The sequence below is a fragment of the Neolamprologus multifasciatus genome, chromosome 3 (assembly GCF_963576455.1).
Source record: "Neolamprologus multifasciatus chromosome 3, fNeoMul1.2, whole genome shotgun sequence".
In the NCBI taxonomy this organism is placed as follows: Eukaryota; Metazoa; Chordata; class Actinopteri; order Cichliformes; family Cichlidae; genus Neolamprologus; species Neolamprologus multifasciatus.
Genome location: NC_140441.1, coordinates 8,244,120 through 8,265,742, shown reverse-complemented (window position 1 = coordinate 8,265,742; position 21,623 = coordinate 8,244,120). Strand labels below are relative to the sequence as shown.

The following is a 21,623-nucleotide window of genomic DNA, read 5'->3' as shown; positions in this document are numbered from 1 at the left end:
TTTCATGTTTTTACATTTTATATACTTTTGGGTCAAGTAGTAGGCATACACTGATTGTTGGTGTACAATATTAAATCATGCTGTATGTTATAGGGAAGCAATTTGGTATTTTGCCTTTTTTGGTGTTGGGTAAAATCAGAAATCTTTTTGTTTGTGTGTTTGTTTGTTTGATTACCTGATTGGTCTTTTCTTTGGTTGTTGTTGTTGGGTAGATTTGGGAGGGGGTGGGGGGCAAATTGTTGCAGGAGTTGTACTCATAGGCACTTTAGTTCAGGCACATAAGCCTGTATCCCACTAGTACCAACTCGACTCGACATAACTCGGCTGTGCTTGGTTTTGGGCAAAACACTTCACCTACCGCCTACTTGGTTTTGGCCATTTACTGCTACAACTGAGTACCAGAGCTCCTCTTAAACTAGCTGGGACCAACACCACATGGTGGGTTTCACTCTGAGTTCTTTTATATTTGGTGTAGAAATTCAGACTCATACCTGTTGTCTGTTACACTGAACCAAGGAGTGAAGGTGTTGGATTTGGTGGCCTCAGGATCAAATAACTGATGTTTTGATGGGACTTCATTGAGCTATAACCTCCAACATTCAGTGATGGAGCGGTTTGACCAAATTCCCTTTTGAGTGAGTGAAATGCTAAGTTAATGAAAGCTTGCTTGGTTATCAAGCTGCAATCATACCCTGTGTAGGTGCAATTGTGATTTCTTTGTTTGTGCATCCACAACTCTCATTGCTACTCTATGACTATGTAGCGACAGTAAAAACATTTCCACCAGAGACACCAGTCAATCTTATATTGTAGCTCCTGCAGCCTCTGTGGTCCACAGACATTTTAGCCTCTGAGATGACACGTAACAGAAACAGAAGCACAAGATACCTGCTTATGGTTAGCCATCTAAAAACTATGATATAAAGTTTGATATACTCTGTATTCAGTTTTAGTTCATTTGTCTTGTTGTAGCACCAAATCACATAAAGAGTCATTTCAAAAGTCAAATGATAATTCAAAGAGTCATGTTAGCTCAGCAGGATGTGGTTGTGAAACACGAGTGCCATGTAGTGTCTATTTTCACATGTCTCTGTTAGTTCCTCTTTCCATGTTTTTTTTAACTAGTTGCAAAAAAATCCCCCTTCTTAAAAAAAGGGGGAAGAACAGCTAGGTGACAGCTATTAACTTTGGACTATTTTTTAACTTAAAAACATAATTAATCCACCGTCAGCCACTCAACCTAAAAATATTTGCTTGACAGATGTTTTTCACTAATAGTAACAAAACGATACACACACACACACACACATATATATACACACACACACACACACACACACACACACACACATATATATATATATATATATATATATATATATATATATTTATTGAATGTCTACATTTCCAATGAAGAATGAAAATTTCATGAAGAATGAAAATGTTGTCTTGACAACCTGATACTGTTTTGGGGTCTTGATTTGTCTCAGATGGATGTTCTATGTCTCAGTCTAACAGCTATATGTTGTTCATTGTGTTGCTCATATATTGTGTGTTTTTACATTCTTGTGCTTGAGAGACACCATCGACTGGAACTAAATTCCTCATATGTGTTTTCACATATTACTTGGCCAATAAATGTGATTCTGATTCTGATATGGTTTTCTCACACCAAGTTAAACTGTATTACACATGCATATTACTGTATTTCTGCTGTATTAGATTCTGTAATTTTGCTGTAGTCGAGTTCATCTTCTTTGTAAAATATTATTTATATTTCTGTCATGCAGTTGTGGTATGTATGGATTTATTGATTTTCGTACTAAAAAAATACTAGCTACCAGGTACCTCCACCTGATGGAAAACCCTGAAAACCGGGTTGAACCACCCTGTGTAGGTACTAGATACTCCAGTAAAGACTGGGCAATGTATAATGAAAGAGTCACACTATATAGCAAAGCTAATGATGTGGAGCAAGATTTTAAAAAGTCTCCAACCTCCTCGTCAAAACAGCTAAAATACTTTGCAGGACCTTCAAGTTCCCAGGACCCAAGCTTGAAGGATTGACCGTCCGCAGGGGCAAGTGGGGATCTTTTTTTCATTTATACATATATAATATGCATCATTTACCCATTTATACAAACACTTTTTTCTATGATTAAGTGCTTTCTGTCTAATATTCACAAACATTCATACTCCAATGGATGCATCAGATAGCAACTTGGGGTTAATATCTTGCCCAAAGGTTATTTAGGATGTAGACTGGGGTTGAACCACCAACTTCTAATCAGTAAGTGACCTGCACTACCTCTTGAGCTACAGCCACCCAAAGTATCAATCTGCGCCCTTGTTTCCATTTGGACAGTACCCAAAGACAGAGGTGTTATCTCCCACTGCAAAAATGCTCGCTCACAGTCCTACAAAATGCTAACTGCACATCTTTGGAAGTAAATGCTGTACATGTCTGAGGGATGCTGGAATGGAGAAAGCATCACTATATATGTCCACTGCTGCAACTCTCTGTGTTTGGTGTGACAGTGGGTGCAGTGTGCTTTTTGCATTGTTTTCAAAACTCCGGTTCTTTGTATGTTACCATTTTGCTAAAGATAGCTTGAGTTGTTTAAAGACAGGTTGATTTTAAGATAATTTGTAGGGAAGCTGCAGGTGCTGAAGCACTGCTTGGTGGATAATGCAGGGCATATTCGAGCACCAAACTAAATAATTGTCACGGGGGGCCGAGGCAGGCCGTGTGTGGATTAGTAACGGACCCAAGATGCAGACTGCGTAGTAGTGAGTGAGCTTTATTTACTAAAGGGGTGAAGTTCAACACAAAAGAAAGGGTGGCGAGAAGCAGAACTGAAAACACTCTAAACTGGGAAAACTAGAACTTAACAAAAAACCAGAACACGAACGAGGGTACCTTGCAGGGAGATCACCGCGGGGAGAATGCACAGGAAGACCGAGGGGAAAAAACACAGACGAACCAGCAACAAAGACGAGGTAACACACACTATAAATACACACGCCAGGAATCAGGGGATGGGAAGCAGGAGGGCAACACACCTGGAAGACATCACAACTGACGAGGCAGGGGAAACGTAAACAGAACACACTGACAAAAGACAGAGATCTTCAAAGTAAAACAGGAAACACATACACATAATGACACAGACTCAGAGACACGGACTAAACACACCTACTACACTAAGGGAATGCACAAGCAGGGAAGACACCAACCACAGGGAACACCACTAAACCCTAGAAAATACAAAACTATCAAAAGTAAAAGTACATAACCAAAAACACTGGGACCATGACAATAATATCTATTCATCTATATTGATGTTTGTCTGGCATTTTCCAGCCATCCTTTAATCTAACTGTCATAGGGTGAGAGATGCACCCTGGACAGCTCACCAGACTACCTCAGAGCTCAGACAGACACAGACCTACAGCTAATTAAGAATCATTATTTAGTCCTGTTTTTGTTTTGTACTCCTGTTTCCTGTTGATTTGTAGAATAGGAAAAAAGAAAAGAACCAAAGAAAAGAAAATAAAAGCTAAATTTCATGTCACTCTTTGACAACAGCAGAACTCCCAACATGTGTCTGGGCCTGCTAAACAGCAACAGAAACAAAGGGCCGAGCCTGATTTAGTTTGTGCTGTTTTATCTCCTTTACCACTGTCAGATTTAGGAAGACAAGAGGTTCATCTTTATGAAGACTGTACAAAAATTGGGGGGAGAGATTTGTATAGGATTTAAATCTCTCCAAGAATTACATAAACATTTTAAATGTGATAAAAGAAAGTTTCACATTAGGTAGTATTAGTGTCAGTCCGCTCAGCACTCACATCATCACTGGTAACAAACAACACCACATCCACGTGCATGTTAGGAGGGCAATGTTTGCCTCATTACCTCTTGCTGTTTCACAGAGCACATGAAAGAACTATATGATGTACTGAAAGAATACAGTTACTTGGTAGTGAAGAGCAGCTCTTACTGATGCCGTTGATTCAAAAATGTGCAACCCTAAAACTTTAACACGCCTTCATTTGATTTATCCAAATTTTTCCACACAAAAACAGGTGAACTCCACAGAATGGACATGGCTGCTGTGTGGAGTGACTCACTCTCAAATCATTTGGAAAGTCCCTTGTTTTCACTTTTCTTTATAAACAGTTAATTTTCCCTCTAAGATCAGATTGTAGTAGTAGCACTGATCCTTGGTAAGTCTCTCAGCATTTCCTCTTTTCTTTTAATCAGTTCTGCCTTCTAACCAGTTCATGTAAAACAGAGTTGTGTAAATTGTCTGATAGTCTGGTCTAAGTATTGTGTGTATCTGTCACAGTGGAAACTCTTTTATATTGGTTTTATTCTGATTTTTGTGTTTATTTATAAGTGTAGTTTTATTTGCATGATTTTATTCTGTTTGTATAGCATGTTTTTAGTGTGTTATTTTACATTGTTTTAATCCACTGTGGGTTAGCTGGGCATGGGACAAATTAGCTGATAGGGATCACCTGCTGAGGCATGGTGTGTCCAGAGGTGGCCTATCAGCTGTCTAAAGACCTATTAAAAGGAAGTGTTGTGGAAAATTTATCAGTAACCTGCAAGACATGATTTGAAGTGGGTTTAACATCCTAAATGTTAGGAAAAAAAACCAAAACTTAACGAACTGTAAAATAAAAAAAAAAGGAATATATTTTCGAATTTAGACGCATGTCCACGCAATGTGGAGAGAGCATCCCAGTGAAACACCAGGACCATCTTTGAATTGTGGCCGCCGCCTTGCATCTTATATACAGACACACAGACAAAGAACATTCCACAAACTCTTACATGTTAGCCCCTCTCACTGGGGGGCTATACCTCCTCCCTCACAGAGAGAATTATGACCTTGTTTTCTGCTTGGCCGTCACCTAAGGATTTACATCCCTGATAAAGGGAAGGAGTCCCACTATTTGTTTAACGTCTCCCATTACAATGGCCTCACTGTGTTTCTTTCCACATGTATGTAAAGTAGTGGCAGGAGTGCTCTTACTATAGTAAAGGGACAAAGTGATATTACTATAACTAATGTGATATAATTAAATATGTGATTAACACATGAGAAAAGAAATCTGCAACCACATAAGCTAGCTGAGCATCGGAGGAGTAGAGGCCCCAGATATGAGGAGGACTACATGAAGGCCAGGTGGAAAAAGAGGGACCCGCTGCCTGGTCATGGGGGTGTGTCGCTTTATCTGGAGACGGACCGCTGAGCTAGACGTGGCGACCCCGACAGCAAGAACGGCGACAGTAGGAGACAATGCGTGTGATTAGCAGCAGGCAAAGGTATACCTCTACCTGCATTTGTAAGAAGTGTCTCCACTGTTGTTGACCCGGTGCAGCCATGTTGGGAGAGGGTCGCCATGACTATACGCCATGGCCGCTTCCGGGACGATTGTTCAGGCCCCTTTTTGTTTATTTACAGGGCACTGATGCGACTCCAGTGCAGAATGCAAGCTGGGCTGGGATGGGCGCAGTGAAGGGACGAGAGGGGAACCGGACGCTCCTCCTCGTCTCTCTGGGACTAGGCTGGCGAAGACTCCGCTCTGGAGAAGGAATTTCTGCCCTGCTTGTGCAGCCATTATGAACATTCATCCGGGGTGGTGGGACAATTACATCAGGGGATTTTAGTTCATATAGAAAGTTGTGTTTTTACTAGTTTTAGAACTGGGTTTGTTTATTCTGGGGAGATTTAAGTATATTTGATATATTGATAACATTTCATTGTGTGTGTTTTTAAGAGTTTTTTGGGGGGTTTTTTGCAATCCCTGGCCTGGGAATAAACTGTTTCTAATCAGACCTGCATCACCATTGTACACTATTGTGTTAGGTGTGATAAAGTATGACATAAATCTAATATTTATTCTTTGACTTTAAGCCCAGAGTGAACGCCGTAGGTGTTTAGGTTGTTTTTGTGTGTTTGTTTTATTTTTTGTATTTTGGGGATCGTTTTATATCTGGCATGTGATTATGTATGTTGATGTATGTTGTATTTTATAGTGCAACTTTCCTCTTCGGTGGCTTTTGAGAGGCTCTAGAGAACGTTGTAAACCAACCGAAAGGTTGATGGTTTGATCCCTGGATTCCAGCAGTTTGCATGTTTACACATATGTGACTAGGTGAATGAGGCTTTGAGTAGAAAAGCACAACATAAGTAGCAGCTCATATTTATTTATATAACACTTTTAAAACAACTGTTGACCAAGGTGCTGTATATTTAATAAAAAAAAGATCAGATGTGTCACATAAAAGTGGATCAGACACCAGCTGGGGAGGATCAGAAAGATAAATACAACATCATTGTCATCCCTTATGTAGTCGGTGTCTCCGAAATACTCAGGATAGTCTTCTCCAAGCATGACATCCCAGTGTAGTTCAGACCCAGCAACGCACTCAGACAAAAGCTTGTCCGTCCTAAAGAAAAAACTCCTAAACACAAACTTAACAACGCGGTGTAAGCTGTACAGAAGGGGTGTCCAAACTTTTTTCACTGAGGGCCACATACATAAAAATATAGGAGGGGCTGGGACACTTACTAGAAATTAGGTATATAGCCTTGACTGTATTAAAGTTAGTATAATCACTTAAAAGTGGTCAAATATGTTATATTGTTGAATATAATTAATGACAAAACTGCCTTCATCACAGCTTTCCATGAATGGATTTTTATTGATTTATTCAGAAAAAGCTTTGGTAGCTCATTCTCAGAACAGCAGCCTCAGATTTCTTCTTAGACAGAAGATTTTCAGCACAGAGAAAAAACAATAAAGGGAAAAATGGGACGGGTACATTTCAAGCTTGTTATATAAGTTATTAGGCTTAGCAACACACCTATTAACGTTTGTTTGAAACGCTTATCAACATAAACAGACTGAACTGGGCTTAATAACAGGCGTCCATATAATTTTAGTAAATTATTCTGGTGAGTATCAGCATCGCTGGGTATGTAAATCGAGCCATCCAGCTGCAGTGCTGATCGTACGCCACTCGTGCCAAAAATCCGGACAAATGTCACTTGATCGGTGGAGTAAAAATCAAAAGCACAGCTTTATCAGACAGTTGCAGTGTAATGTTGGCTAACAAGTCTTCAATGCATCGCCCAACTGTATTTCTGGACATGCTGACGTTGTTGAAGTCCTGCACTTTTTCACATTATTTCGGTGACTTTAACAAGGCCGTGTTTTTATGAGGTCTCCATCTGAAAAAGGCTTGCCATGTCTTGCGATGAGCTGGCTATTGTAGCCTTTTCCTGGACCTTTTGAGCACGAAAAACCCACTGTTGCTGACCCTTCAGGACAGCTACCATTTGCTTTAATTGCACAGCAGCACTGTAGGATGCATAAGCCTGATGTTTGGTTTCATAATGACGTCGTACATTATACTCTTTCATAAGTGCCACAGTTTCAGTGCAGATCAAACAGAGACACTTCTCCCATGAATTCTTTGAAGAAATATTCACTCTCCCACCGTGTCTGAAAATTTTTAGCACTCACCTTCTACCCTTCGCTCCTTTGGTTCTGTCATGTTTAGTAGCTTGAGGTAAATTTCTTCTGTGATTGTTCTTTTTGGTGGAGCAACTGCCTTGATCAACAGCAGCTCCCCCTGGTGTTAAAACTAAGAAGTGTAATACACTCAAGCAAAAGTTGAAGTGTGGGCCATATTCTATTCTATTTATGAAATTACATGCGGGCCAATTAAAAATGGATGCCCGTGGGTCGTAGTTTGGACACCCCTGCTGTACAGTGCAGTGGAAAGGAAGGCTCTTGGCTCTTTCAAAGGAAGAGTACCCAGCCACTGGTACAGATATGTAGACGACACCTGGGTCAAAATCAAGACACAAGAAGTGGAATCCTTCACTGCGCACATCAACGCTGTGGATAAAAACATCAAGTTCACCAGGGAAGACACGAAGGATGACTGTTTGCCTTTCCTGGACTGCACTGTGACCATTGAAGAGAATGGCAACCTCAACATTGAAGTTTACCGGAAGCCCACACACACGGACCAGTACCTCCTCTTTGACTCCCATCACCCTCTGGAACACAAACTTGGAGTAATTAGGACCCTACACCACCGGGCAGAACATGTTCCCTCTAAGCCTGAAGGGAAAAAGAAGGAACACACACATGTAAAGGAAGCACTCAAAACGTGCGGCTATCCTAAATGGGCGTTCTTAAAGTCAGCAAAGAGGCACAGAAAAGAAGATCAGACACCAGCGAGGGAGGATAAGAAGGACAGACGCAACAACATTGTCATCCCCTATGTAGCCGGTGTATCAGAGAAACTCAGGAGGGTTTTCTCCAAGCATGACATCCCGGTGTACTTCAGACACAGCAACACACTCAGACAAAAACTGGTTCACCCGAAAGACAAAACTCCAAAACACAGACTTAACAATGTGGTGTATGCTGTACAGTGCAGCGAGGAATGCCCAGACCTCTACATTGGAGAGACCAAACAGCCACTTCACAAACGCATGGCACAACACAGAAGAGCCACCTCCACGGGACAAGATTCAGCTGTCCATCTGCATCTTAAGGATAAAGGACACTCTTTCGAGGATGCCAATGTTCACATTTTGTCCACTGTGAGCGACCATCTTTGAACAAAGGTGGTGGTTTACAACACCAACTGTCTGCCATCTATAACCCAGTTTTGAAATCCCTGCCAGATGCCTTAATGCCCACTCACATCCTGGGCTATCTGACCTCATGAAGTCACATGATAGCGTGAGGCTAGGATTTTTATGAGACTCCAGTGTAGACTAAAATGACTGGATAGAAAAGCCAAATGTTACTCAACCTAAAAATAATTGCTAGGCAGATGTTTTCACTAACAGTAACTAAAGGAAATGAAAAAAAGATATTATAGATAGATATATATATTTTTATATTAAATATTCTTTCTATATTCTGTTTTCTTTTTACATCATATTTTCTTTTGGTTTGATACATGTTGAATGTCTACATTTCCAACAAAGAATAAAAAAGTTGTGTTGATAACCTGCTTAGCTCAGTCTCACAGTTAAAATATAAAATCTTAACTGTTCTATGAAGTCTTTGAACTTTAAGTTCGAAAGGTTACATTTACCATTACAAGCCAGCCAGCATCAGCAACCTGTGGTGGAATGTTGAGTTGACATAATTTTCATATATGTTGATTAACATTAAAATTGTTGGTGCTGTGATAATCCACAGTTATTTCATTGTATGTACCTACTGGCCAGTTTATCAGGTACACCTGCTCAAATGTGGACCATCTGGCTGTGAGGCACCAGTGCTAGATAAAGTTCATAAAGTGCAAATTGAGCATCATAATGGGAGAGAAAGGTGACATTAAATTTGGCATGTATGCTGGTGCTCTGAGTATTTATAAAATTGCAGAGCTCCACACAACAGAGAGCAGTGAAAATGTGAAAATATTCAGTGAGCAGCAGGTCTCTGGGGAGAAAAACCTCCTGTTGATGTCGAAGACAGCTTGAAGCTAAAAGGAAAGCAAAAAACAAATAACCACTTGTTACAACCAGGTTATCAAGAAGAGCATCTCTGAATGTGCAGCATTGATTCAGATGAGCCAAAGCAGCCAAACCACATCAGGTGCCAGTGCTGTCAGCTAAGGACAGGAAACTAAGGCAGCAGTTCACACAGGCTACCCGAAACTTCACACAGAACTATACACAAGTTTAGAAAAACATTTCCTGGTCTGATGAGTCTCAATTTCTTCTGCAACATTGAGGTGATGGTCAGAATTTGGTGAAAGCAGCATGAAACCATGGATCCATCCAGCCATCTATGAAAGGTTTGGGACGGTGGTGTAGTGGGGTGGGGGGTGTATTCTTGGCACATTTTAGGCAGCTGTGAAGAAACTAAGAATCACATCATGGAAGTGCACCTGATAAATGTGCAATAACTGTGTAATGCTGTCATTTCAACATGGACTGAAGACAAAATGGGGTCAGTACTGGGTTGACCCCATTTTTTCCCACATTGGGCACAATTACTGACCACCAATATAACATTATTATCTTATCATATTTTATCTTGTCTTATCTTATCTTATATCCTATTATATGGTGACAAGATACAAACAGCTTATTAAACTAAGATATTGTTAAACCTGTAGTTACTTCTACTTTTTTAAGTTTGAAAGTGTGTTTATGCTTGTGTTGTTGTTGTTGTGTTGTTGTGTAACAGCTTTCAGAAGCACTGTGTAATTAAGTACATGAAACAAAAATCTGGGTCAGTGAGCTAATGCTTGTACTTGGTTAAATGGTGACTCAAACAAAGGGTAGCTATGCAGCACTGTCTTTGTTGCAATTGAAGAAACCACAGACTCAGAGGAAGAGGGCGGGCTTTACTTGGTGTCAGTGACAGAAATGAAAAAAAGCTCAAATGAGTGAGAAGGACGATGAAGGAAACATCTGTGCTGTGTCTGCTCTGTAAGTAGAATCTCTGTGTTTGTTTGAATTCTTGTACTTTGACTGTCTGCTCTCCTGATAACTGATGATGGAGGAGAAGACATGAAAAACAAATCAGGCTGAATTCAAGTTCAAAACACCACGAGGACCAACTGCAGGTCTGAACTGACTCTTTATCTTTGCTCAGGAGTCGAGGAAACACAGCAGGCAGTGAAAAGATCAAATCATTCACTCATTATATCAACACAGCTGCACAGTGGACACATGACTTTATGGGATTTACTTTTTCAGACTTTTGTTGTCCAAACTTCATTGAAACATGTTGCAGAGACGTGTTTGTGTGTTTGTTAGCTGTTTGTGTGGAGTTGTTCTTTATGTTCACCTCAAATCAACCTGAGTGTCATTTCTCTTTAGTTCTGATCTCACTGCTGAGCTGCTCAACAAACCAAGGTCAGTAACCTTCTTCTGTCACAGTTTAAATGATTAATGCTCACTGATATGACCTGATTGGGTTCATGTTTTAGAATATATACAAATGAACATTTTAACCCTCACAGCTCGTCTGACTGTGAGGCCCAACAGCTCTCAGTTCTTTGAAGGAGACTTTGTGTCTCTGAGCTGTGAGGAGGACGACAGCTCTGCTGGATGGACTCTGAGGAGAAACACGACCAAAGGAAACACCAGTCAGTGTGGAGATGGGTGGGGAACGTCAGATAACTCTTCCTGTGACATCAGTTATGTCGTTGAACGAGACAGTGGAGTTTACTGGTGTGAGTCCAGAGAGGGTCCCATCAGTAACATGGTTAAGCTGACAGTCACTGGTAAGCTGAGTGTGTGGAGTTAGTGTTGATGAAGCTGTGTGTAAATGGATGAAATGCTGTAGTTTGTCTCTGTGTTGAGGTGGATCAGTGATCCTGCAGAGTCCTGTCCTCCCTGTGATGGAGGGAGATGACGTCACTCTGCTCTGTAAAACAAAGACCACTCCCTCCAACCTCCCAGCTGCTTTCTATAAAGATGGCTCCCTCATCAGGAAGCAGCCTACAGGTCACATGACCATCCAGCATGTTTCCAGGTCTGATGAAGGCCTCTACAAGTGTGACATCAGCGGTCATGGAGAGTCTCCATCCAGCTGGATCACTGTCACAGGTGACACACTCACCTGTCTGTGTTTCTGCAGCTTTCAACATTCACAATGTGACGACAACTTAATGACTGTGTTTGCTTTATTTTAGGGGAACACACCACCACACCTCCACCTACATCCACACCTCCAACTACATCCACACCTCCACCTACATCAACCTCTAACCTTCCATTGAGCTTATCAGTTGTTGTATCGGTCTGTGTGGTGGTTCTACTGGTCCTGTTAGTGCTACTGATTTTGTTGGTAAAACGACTTCTTCATCGGAAACCTGAAAGTAAGACTCAGACACCTGAATTTAGTTTTTCCAATATTCTTGCTTATTTTTATATTCATTTTTTTTTTCATTTAAATGTTGTGTTATTGCATCTAATAAAAGTTGCCATAAGAACAGTCATACAAAAAACCCTGAATTTAAATAACTTTGGCAGATCAAAGCAAAACTGAAGAAGATGACAACACAGACGATGTCATATACAGTGAAATCACATTATCCCAACGACCAACACAAACGTCCAAGGAAAACAGAGGTAAAATTTTCAGAGTTTTTCAGGTGGTGCTTCAGTTATTCGGCAAATTTTACTTCATGACCATGAAGTAGCATGTTTGCCATTCAAGACACCCTGATGTGTTCAAATAGATTAAAACATGATCTGTCTGCAGATTTATTTGAGCTACTTTCGGGCTTAACCCTTTAAAGCCGGTCAGAGCGGGCATTTTTTAAATCCTGGTAGCACTGCAACCACGTAAGCTAGCGCAATACTTTTTTTTGCATATGAAACCGGAGGAGTTGTACTTACATCTTATGCCATCAGCTTGTCCTCGGTCACAGTTTCCTTCCACATATAGCTTTGCAAAACTGCATAAAAAGCACTTGCTGCAACAAAAACATAATATTCCAGAAACACGCTTTGCCGATCCGATCAGCTGTTTGTAACACTTCCTACGTCCATCAGCGCGAACTATCGCATGTCCGCCATGTCCTGCCCGAAACCGGAAGTAACGTCATTTTGCGGAAATTAGTTTTTTACCATCAAGGCCTCATGAGCCTATACTGGTGTTTTTAAAAGTTATGTTTGACTTTATGACTTTCTGTGTCGTTTCTGGGATGCTTAGGACTCATATTGCACTGCTGGAAATAGTTTATTTTGATGCATATGCTGTTTTTTTGCAAATTTGCACTATAAAATTTATTTTCGTTTTTCCTGCAGTATATAAAAAATGGTGTATTTCAAAAATAAAACTATGAAGACACTCAAAATAAATTTCCTGTGGTAGGAAACTATTTTGTGCAACTTGTTTGTATTTACAGTTTTGAGGGATAAGCCTCTTAAATTTCTCTAACTAGAAATATATGTTAAAAAAGCAAAAACGATTTTCAATTTTTTGTAGTTTATTGCACTTTTTTGCAATTTATGTAATTACTATGAACTTAATGCATACACATTATTAAAATTTAGGCTATAATGGTTGTATTGATGTATATCAACTTGAAATGCTCCCAAAAATGGCTCCACAGCATGTAAAAATATAATATAAGCTCTGGCGGACTTGGTTCTATGGTAGGTCTTAAAGGGTTAACTAATATCTTACACTCACTCAACAATTTGATGTTATGTGTGTGTTTTAAGTTCTGCATGTTAAACCACAGCAGCTGTTTCCTGTCGCTGACTGCAGATCACCATATACTCTTTAGAGTAAATAATTTTAATGTTAAATATTGACTATGTCAACAGACAAAGGCACGACTGACATCACAGACGATATCACATACAGTGAAATGAAAATATCACATCATCGGCAACAACCAATCAAACAAAGCGGAGGTAAGTCTTTGCTTGTTTTCAGTAACTCGGGGTGATGCTGGCTGTAGCCGAAAACATCACTGTGTTTGCTGTGATGCATTGTTGAATATGTTTCCTGTTCCGGCTGCTGAAGCAGGAAACATATGGCATGCTTGTTGTCAGTGTAACAAAGGTAAAGAATTTATAGAGCTACCTCAAATTTTAAAGGCTAAAGGCTTAAAAGTAATTCTACAGTGACCAGGTTTTATGGTCAGATGAGGATATTCTCACATTATATTACAAATGAATAATTTAGTTGTCTTCTGCGGTCTTTCGGGGCTTTTAGATATTGCTGAGAAGGCCAGGGATTTCCTTCTTTTTAGTAATGTACCAGACTGGCCACTCTAAAAACTTTGGTTTGCTGTTCATCCTGATGATGGTTCATTTCTTCATCAACATCTCTCTTGACCTTATATTGAGAGTTCCAGTGAACAGCTGCAAACACTAGATGTTTTACCTGCTTGATGCACAAAAAGTATTTGTATCCATCCTTCCATCCATTTTATTGTAGTTGTAGAAAAACAGAGGTGCACGCAAACATACACTTCCCTCCTTTTTTCTGGGTAAGCAGGTTCTTGGACACATTCCTCCAACTTACATAGGAGGCGCCCATTAGTCAGATGCCTATCTACCTATTTATCTATTAGTTTAACATGTAAAAAGTCACAGACTGAATTATATAAAATGTCTACATTTTTGACCTCATTAAAGTTACTCATGTAAAACCACAGCAGCAGCTTCCTGTTGCTGACTCCAGTTAACTGCATTCTGACTGAGACATTTCACCGCAGTCTGTCATGGTTTGGCTGACAGTAGTGTTCATGTTCATGAGAAAACCTTTGCTTTGTGCTCGCTGGTGCAGTGCACCAGCTTACATCAAAAGAAGATAGCATCAAAGATATCCATCTCCCTTTACACAGAGATACCTACCAGTTCTTTCTGGTTGATTGTTGTTTTAAAGCAAAGGTATTAAGAAGTGGTGGGAAAAACCCTCTGAAAGGATGCCCCAGTTTTGAAAATGTGTCACTTAATTTAAGCACAAACAAAAATCTGCTTCCACGTGGAGTGAAATAATTTTTAAAATACTCTTGCAGTTGTGCCTGGAGAAAGTGACACAGCTGTGGTCTACTCAACAGTGAGAACCAAAGATGGCAAATATGGACAAATAGGTGTCAGACCATAGAAGACCACAGGTAAAGCTGCTCTTTATTTTAACGTTGAACAAAGAGAAAAATATTCTACATTTTGTCTTAAAGAATAGCCTTCATAACAGAACTAAAATCTCAAAGGTTTCCATTTAGATTCAATCCCTAAACATATCTTGTTCCCGCGGTGGATGATTATATTAAACATGAACAAAGTTTGAAATAATTAGTTAAGTTGATGTGCCAAGTAATACAGTATGAGACAAAAGCTTGGACTGAATTTTACACTCTTTTTTTCTACCCTTTGATCTGTGTGACATCATTAAATCGAGATATGCCTAATGTGGAATCTCAGGCAAAACTGCCCATCCAGCTGCTGTTCAGACCGTTTTTTTGAAGGGTAGCCAGAAACCTTGAAAGAGTTATGCTAAATCGTTTAGTTTCAGGCTGAGGATTAACTCAGTTGCACAAAGCCCAGTATAACATAACAAATGTCTTATTTTTTTAGCTATAAGTACAAAATAAAATAAAAAAGGAGTATCTATGTCTGTCCTCCACAGTGGAAACCATTATTAGACTTCATCAAGTTTACAATCAAAATGTGGAAAAACTGGACCAAAAGATTGAGAATCAACAAAAAAAATGTGTTTCAGTTCAGTACACTTGTAGTATATCATGGAAATCGTGTACACCCTTGTATTTCCGCACAAACCTGCTGTCAGTGAACGAGATGTGAAAGAGACAAGCTAAATTATACACTGTACAACGAAACAGCCAGAAAACATCTACTGGAGTTTTTTTGCAAATGCAGGTTGGTTCCCAGTGCAGTCAGTTTTCACTTGTCTGAACTGGGACTGTGTGATGCAGGGGAGTTGAAGATGAAAGTTTTGATTAAACCACAAAGCTTGCAATCATGTTTCCTGTTTTTTGAACTGTGTGTTTTTGTGTTCACACCTTAAACCAGAATGAGATGTGATCGACTCTTCAGTCCACCAATCCAACCACTGACATCCAGCTTCTGGTCTCTATATTATCAGCTCTCCACCTCAGAGGAGACCACATTCACTCGTTGATACAGATGTATGTTTTATGTCTTTTTATGACTGAATAAGACCCAAAAGTCACATCCTTTTTAACAGGAATTTTAAAAGAGGTTTTTTTCTGTAATATCAGTGACAGTTATTTAAATAAGCCCATATGATTTGTGTCCTTAGTAACTTTTGTGTTATTTATATTTTATTTATGTTTGTTGCATTTTAGGATGTATCAATAAACTTTTGATTTTACTTGCTTTTCACACGTGGTTCTGTGGGTTACAAAAAGGTCACACATGGAAAATTTGATTTGTTACAGTCTGCATGTGGTTAACCGATAGTGCAGAAAACAATGAAAATCAAACCACAAGTGCAGACTGAAAACAGCAGGAGCATCATTCAGTGGCTGTAGGATGCACAGAAAAGCATCAGTACAGGATGTGTGCATGTGTGTGTGTTTGAAACTGAAGAATTTGATCTTTTTTTCATTTCCGCACGCAATGAGAAACCAGTTGGCAGCCGATGACGTGGCAAAAAATGTTCCATTTTTCACTGAATAACTTTTTACAGCAAACATGCAGAAACCCATTTATTGTAGGGGTGCAACGATACACAAAATTCACGGTTCGGTTCGGTTCGATACTTTGGTGTCACGGTTCGATATTTTTTCGATACAAAAAAAATGTTCATGCCTTTTTATTAATTTGTCATTTATTAAATTTTCACGGCACATTCTGCACCACATCTCTGTGCGTTCATCATTTGTTTGAAGCCAGCTCACCTCCTGCAACCACTTTTCCGAGAATACGCGCTTCTTTTGTGGTTCGGACTCCTTCTGACATTTCTTTGGAGGTGGAGGAACATCACAGTAATTGCTTAAAGGAGCTTCTTCGACATCTTTAAGAGTTCTAAACAAATGTCTGTCCTCCTCCTGAAAATCTTATGTATGCAAACACGCGTTGCAACTTCTTATCTTGTGCCGGTTTTTATTTTGACAGCGAATGCGCACCTGCGGACCACTTATGTGCAGCCCTGGTTATTTAGCTCGTCATATTGCAGCCACAGAAATTCTTTTGTCCATGAAACCATAAAGCTGCACTTTCTTTTTTCCTTATAGTCTGATTTGTCATAACCTTTCCGTTTTGTGGTTAGCTTTTCTTTGGCTGTCACTTCTTCACCCTGACCTGTCTTATTTGGCTCAGCAGAACTAAAATATATATCCTGCTGCTTTTACACACGCACTCACATAACGCTCAGCGATTCTCTGCGCGATCAACCTCTCACATGTTTAAGCTGCGGGAGATTTCACTTGTCATGTTTGCATAGTAAGCTAACGATTGATAAGACGATGTCAGAGGAATTGGTGCGCAAATTATCATCACTCACCAATCAGTACTGTCGCTCTCTATACACAGTTCACGCGATTGCAAAGTGAAAGCAAAAAACAAGCGCAAATTCAAACGCAATTTCAGTATGTCACATATTGACAGTGGCCGATGCCAATGACATAATTACCCAGCTACATTTCCGAAAGAATGCAAAAGCATTGACATATAGTTTTCCTTCCTACGATAGGCCGACGGGCAGGGCAGAGATAGATTTTGGTAGCCCGACTGGAAAAAAGCCCCAGGACGTCGGGCTAGCGATTTTGCGAGCCCTGTATCTGATTGAGGAATCACTCATCTTTGGAAAAGAGAGTTTATTATGGAGAAATGTCTCTTTCCAAAATAAAAGCTATACTATACGCTTCTCCTGGGCTATATTCTCAGCAGCATATTAAACATATCAGGTCCCCATAAGGAGAATCATGTGCTAACGGCTGTCTAAATGACTCGGGTAAAGTTTGTAGCATGCCTGCTTGTTTTTGTCTGCTTCCACTTGTCTTTGCACTAGGATGATGTCGGAGTAAATGTGCAGTCATATTGGTTGTGTTCCCACTAGTGCTGTCAGCGTTAATCTGAAATGACATTAACGTCACAACACGGCAAATCTCCGTTAACGAGCTACCGCGGATCACCTCATGAGTGGGGCTGGAAGACGTCAACACATTAACGAGCTAACTGCGCTAACACACTAGTTCCCACCAATTGAGCATTGCTGGCACATCCAACATACTGTTTTACTTTTGTCCATGACGCGCTTACCTTCAGGGTCATACATCACATGAAAACCAAAATAGTTCCAAACGCCAGATCTGAATGAGGGTGGGGGAGGTTCAATTTGCCATGTTGCAACTAGCCTAGCTTCTGTCTCGCTAGCTTGCCCTGCGCTCAGTGAATCTGTGTTCGACTACTCCGCCTAGGCTGCACTGTCGAGCGCAGATCCACTGAGCGCTCAACACAGACAGCATCGTCAGAAGGAAAGTTGATAAAATAAATTAAAAATGTTGTATCGTTCGATACATATGCGTACCGAACCGAAAGCACTGTATCGAACGGTTCGATATCGATACGAGTATCGTTGCACCCCTAATTTATTGCTATTTTTTTATTTATTTCATTTATTTATTATGATGAAAATAGAGAGTTGAAGTGTTCCAGTGTCTGATTAACTACAAACTTATGAACATCTCAGGCAGACTGGATCACACCACCTGAAGCTGATTAGAGCCCGCATGTTAAACATCTCTGTGAAGAACAAAATGGCCACAAATCATATTTAAAGTCTTCTGGGACTTAGTGATAATTTCATCTGGGTGTTTCAGATGACTAACAAAGGATTTTGCTAATCATGTTCACAAGATGCAAATCTAAATTAGGGGTTTTTTTTCTAGCTATTGTACACTATGACAGAACGCAGGAATTTTGAAATTTTCACTTTTGAGTACTGTAGTAATGATCTGTCTGTTAAGTATCTGGTGTGTGTATATTTTAGGATCTCAAACATTTAGTATACAGATAACATCTGTCAAATTTTGGGGCTTTAATATACATAATCTCAAAAATGGATATTTCAAAGATAAAGTTTATATGCAAAGAGATCTGAGAACAGCTCTTCGGTGGATTAAATATTTGGATCTTGCATGTGTACTTTACTCATCTACTCATGGGGGCCTTTTGAATCGCCAAGACCAATGACCAATTTGCCATCGGTGACCCTACCTGGGTGCAAAAGCCGCCCTTACAACACAGCCTATGGGATCCCTAGTGTTTTGTTTTTTTTACTGGACTTCTGTGCAAATTTACAGTTTGTCCATAACAAACACCATGTTTGAAAATAAGGGTGTCTATAAGTGCATATGGCACCAGGACACCCTATGTCACAGGACAATGATCGATCTTGTAATCCTGCCAGACATCCAGCAACACGCTCAGACAAAAACTGGTTCACCCGAAAGACAAAACTCCAAAACACAGACTTAACAATGTGGTGTATGCTGTACAGTGCAGCGAGGAATGCCCAGACCTCTACATTGGAGAAACCAAACAGCCACTTCACAAGCGCATGGCACAACACAGAAGAGCCACCTCCACAGGACAAGACTCAGCTGTCCATCTGCATCTAAAGGACAAAGGTCACTCTTTCGAGGATGCCAATGTTCAGAGAGGACAGATGGTTTGAAAGAGGAGTGAAATAAGCCATCTATGTCCACTGTGAGCGACCATCTTTGAACAGAGGCGGGGGTTTACGACACCAACTGTCTGCCATCTATAATCCAGTTTTGAGTTCCCTTCCCAGACGCCTTAACGTCCACTCACATCCTGGGCCATCTGACCTCAGGAAATCACATGATAATTTGGGGCCAGGTTTCACAGTGAGCTCACCCGAAACCCTGGCTGATTGGGACCCACACCCATTTTCACACCTTGGCTCAGGCGATTAGAGGATCATCAGGGGGTCCTTTTGTCCCTCTGTGGGGGGACACTCCTACTAGGTTTAAATCTGGGACTCCCCACCATTTGACCTTAGAACTGAAGAAGCTTCTCGGATGAGAGTTGAAACGTCTTCAAGTAACTTAAAGAAGTCCAGACGCTTTTATTTGCAAGCTCCTTTGACTACGATGACCTGGATGACTGAGAACCTTCACAGATATATTTAAGGATCTACTTAATCCCTCTGGCATTTAGGAAGCAGAGTCTGGGGACGAGGGGGATATCTCGCCTATCACTGGGTGAGAGGTCACTGAGGCAGTCAACAACTCATGAGGCTTGAGGTTGCAGCCATTGCTCTAACACTATAAATGTAACAGGACTCAGTCCTGGTTCTAATATTCTGAGCTGCTTCAAGCTTTATTTGTGAAGAGCACAGGAGCTTGCAAAACAAGTAGCGAGCTCGTACAGCTGTGACGTACAATTTTCATAAGCTAAGATGACCTTAAAATAATGGGGCTACGGGCGGTGATGCTAGCGTTAGCCATGTTAGCGCATTACCTTCAACAGGTGGTCAGACTGAGTAAACAGGCTCTCAGTCAGAGGTTGAGCTCTCCATTTCACTGCAGGGTCCCTTCATTTTCCACATATCCCGAGGCTGAATGGCCTTTGTACAAGCAGACATGCTTGTTAGCAGGCTATGAACACAAATGGTAGCATAGAAAAATCCAGGCAGCCAGCCTGTGTCTGTCCAACCAACCAGAGAGCTCCTTACATCTTACGGTGTGGCTAATTTTCCTTGCAGCAGGATTTTTTAAATGAGGAGTGGAATTGCCATTTTAAATGTCAGAAATAAATATTTGATTTTTGAAACCATTAACTTATTTTGGAATTTGAAAATTTGTTCTTCCCAACTTCTCTTTCCTTATTCTTTTCCCCCATCCCCTGGTCTTTTCTGTTCTGATTGTAATAACTTAAAATAATAACAACAAAAAATTCAAATTAAAATCTAATAAACAATGACAATCAAGTGGACGAGTATAGCAAAAGTCATAATGCTCCACTTGGGAAAGCAAATCTGTTGTGCATTTTTCTTGGCCTTCAGAAAATAATTCTTATTGCCACACACACGGACAGGACAGGCAAATTAAATAAATGAATAAATATTTAAATAAAACACAACCATTTAATGAAAACATGTGCATTTTGAGTGTGCTATTTATTTATTTATGTTACCCTATGGAGGCAGTATTGATGGTTGGCTTTTCTGCCTGTAGTGGTTATTTATTAAACCATGTGTGAGAAGAGCCCATATAAATATAAAATGTAACTCCTCATTGTGTTTCCCTGTAGCTGCAAATTAAACGTACCAATTTGACCTGGAAGTGGCAGTGATGTCTCTCTGCATTAATGTAAATATATATTATCTTCTTCACTGTAAAATCCACCTTTTAAGGCTTTTCTAAACATCGGGATCATCAATATTTTGACGCCCACACCACAAAGAATTCTTTTAACCAGGTCACAGTTTAACAGTTTTTAACGTTCGAGTGAAATTCTGATCAACAACCAACCAGTTTATTCACGGTAACCAACCGTGTCAGCGTGTGGGTGACAGAAAACAAAACAGCATTTGACAAATAGCAGCTGGTTTGAAGTCATGCACACGGTGCTTGTAAATCCATCCGACAAGCCACAGCACGTTTCAGAAGCTGCTCAGCATTTAAAAAAAAGGAGTGTCTGAGTTGGAGTAACTGGTTATGATAAGGTCACAAATGGTCAAATATCAGCAATACTTCCTAGTTCATAATTTTTAATTATTTAATTCACACACTACTGTGTGGTGTTAATACACACCATGTCATTTTCCCAGCTTTCCACTGATTTTAGAATTAATCATTTCTATGTAAAAACAGTTTTTTGATTGTTTGTGTTTTAAATTGAAGCTTAGCGATTACTCGAGCCACACCATTACTATTACAGCCTATTAGATTTATCCAGTGTCATGTTTCAGTCTCAACTCATGGTGGCAGTGATGTCTTACTTTTATCTATTTATGGAGTCAATTAATCAAACTTTCGAATCCGATTCTTTATTGTCATTGTGTTTTAAGAACAGAAATTGTATGCAGCCTGATGAGAAAACCCAAACACTCTTTTAGTCTCAGGATGTACAGTCTCT

The 21,623-nt window shown here is 40.1% G+C and overlaps 2 protein-coding genes across 2 annotated transcripts in view; both read left to right on the top strand.

The window, feature by feature from the left end:
* LOC146521399 (coxsackievirus and adenovirus receptor homolog) overlaps positions 1 to 21,623 on the top strand; it is a 113,894-nt gene that overhangs the window by 34,420 nt on the left and 57,851 nt on the right. The window lies entirely within an intron of this gene.
* LOC146521404 (uncharacterized) lies at positions 10,197 to 15,952 on the top strand. Its single transcript, XM_085155064.1, has 8 exons — positions 10,197 to 10,919; positions 11,027 to 11,290; positions 11,370 to 11,615; positions 11,702 to 11,887; positions 12,042 to 12,140; positions 13,347 to 13,436; positions 14,549 to 14,647; positions 15,564 to 15,952. Exons 1-7 carry the CDS (start codon positions 10,742 to 10,744, stop codon positions 14,635 to 14,637), a joined length of 1,152 nt encoding a protein of 383 aa, XP_085011190.1. The 5' UTR covers positions 10,197 to 10,741; the 3' UTR covers positions 14,638 to 14,647; positions 15,564 to 15,952.

Bases quoted from the DNA above. Each gene is read 5' to 3' on its own strand.
- LOC146521404 (XM_085155064.1), top strand. From the start codon at position 10,742: ATGGGATTTACTTTTTCAGACTTTTGTTGTCCAAACTTCATTGAAACA. The intron at 11,616-11,701 runs GTGACACACTCA...GCTTTATTTTAG, and splicing joins CAGCTGGATCACTGTCACAG to GGGAACACACCACCACACCT. The intron at 13,437-14,548 runs GTAAGTCTTTGC...ATACTCTTGCAG, and splicing joins ACCAATCAAACAAAGCGGAG to TTGTGCCTGGAGAAAGTGAC.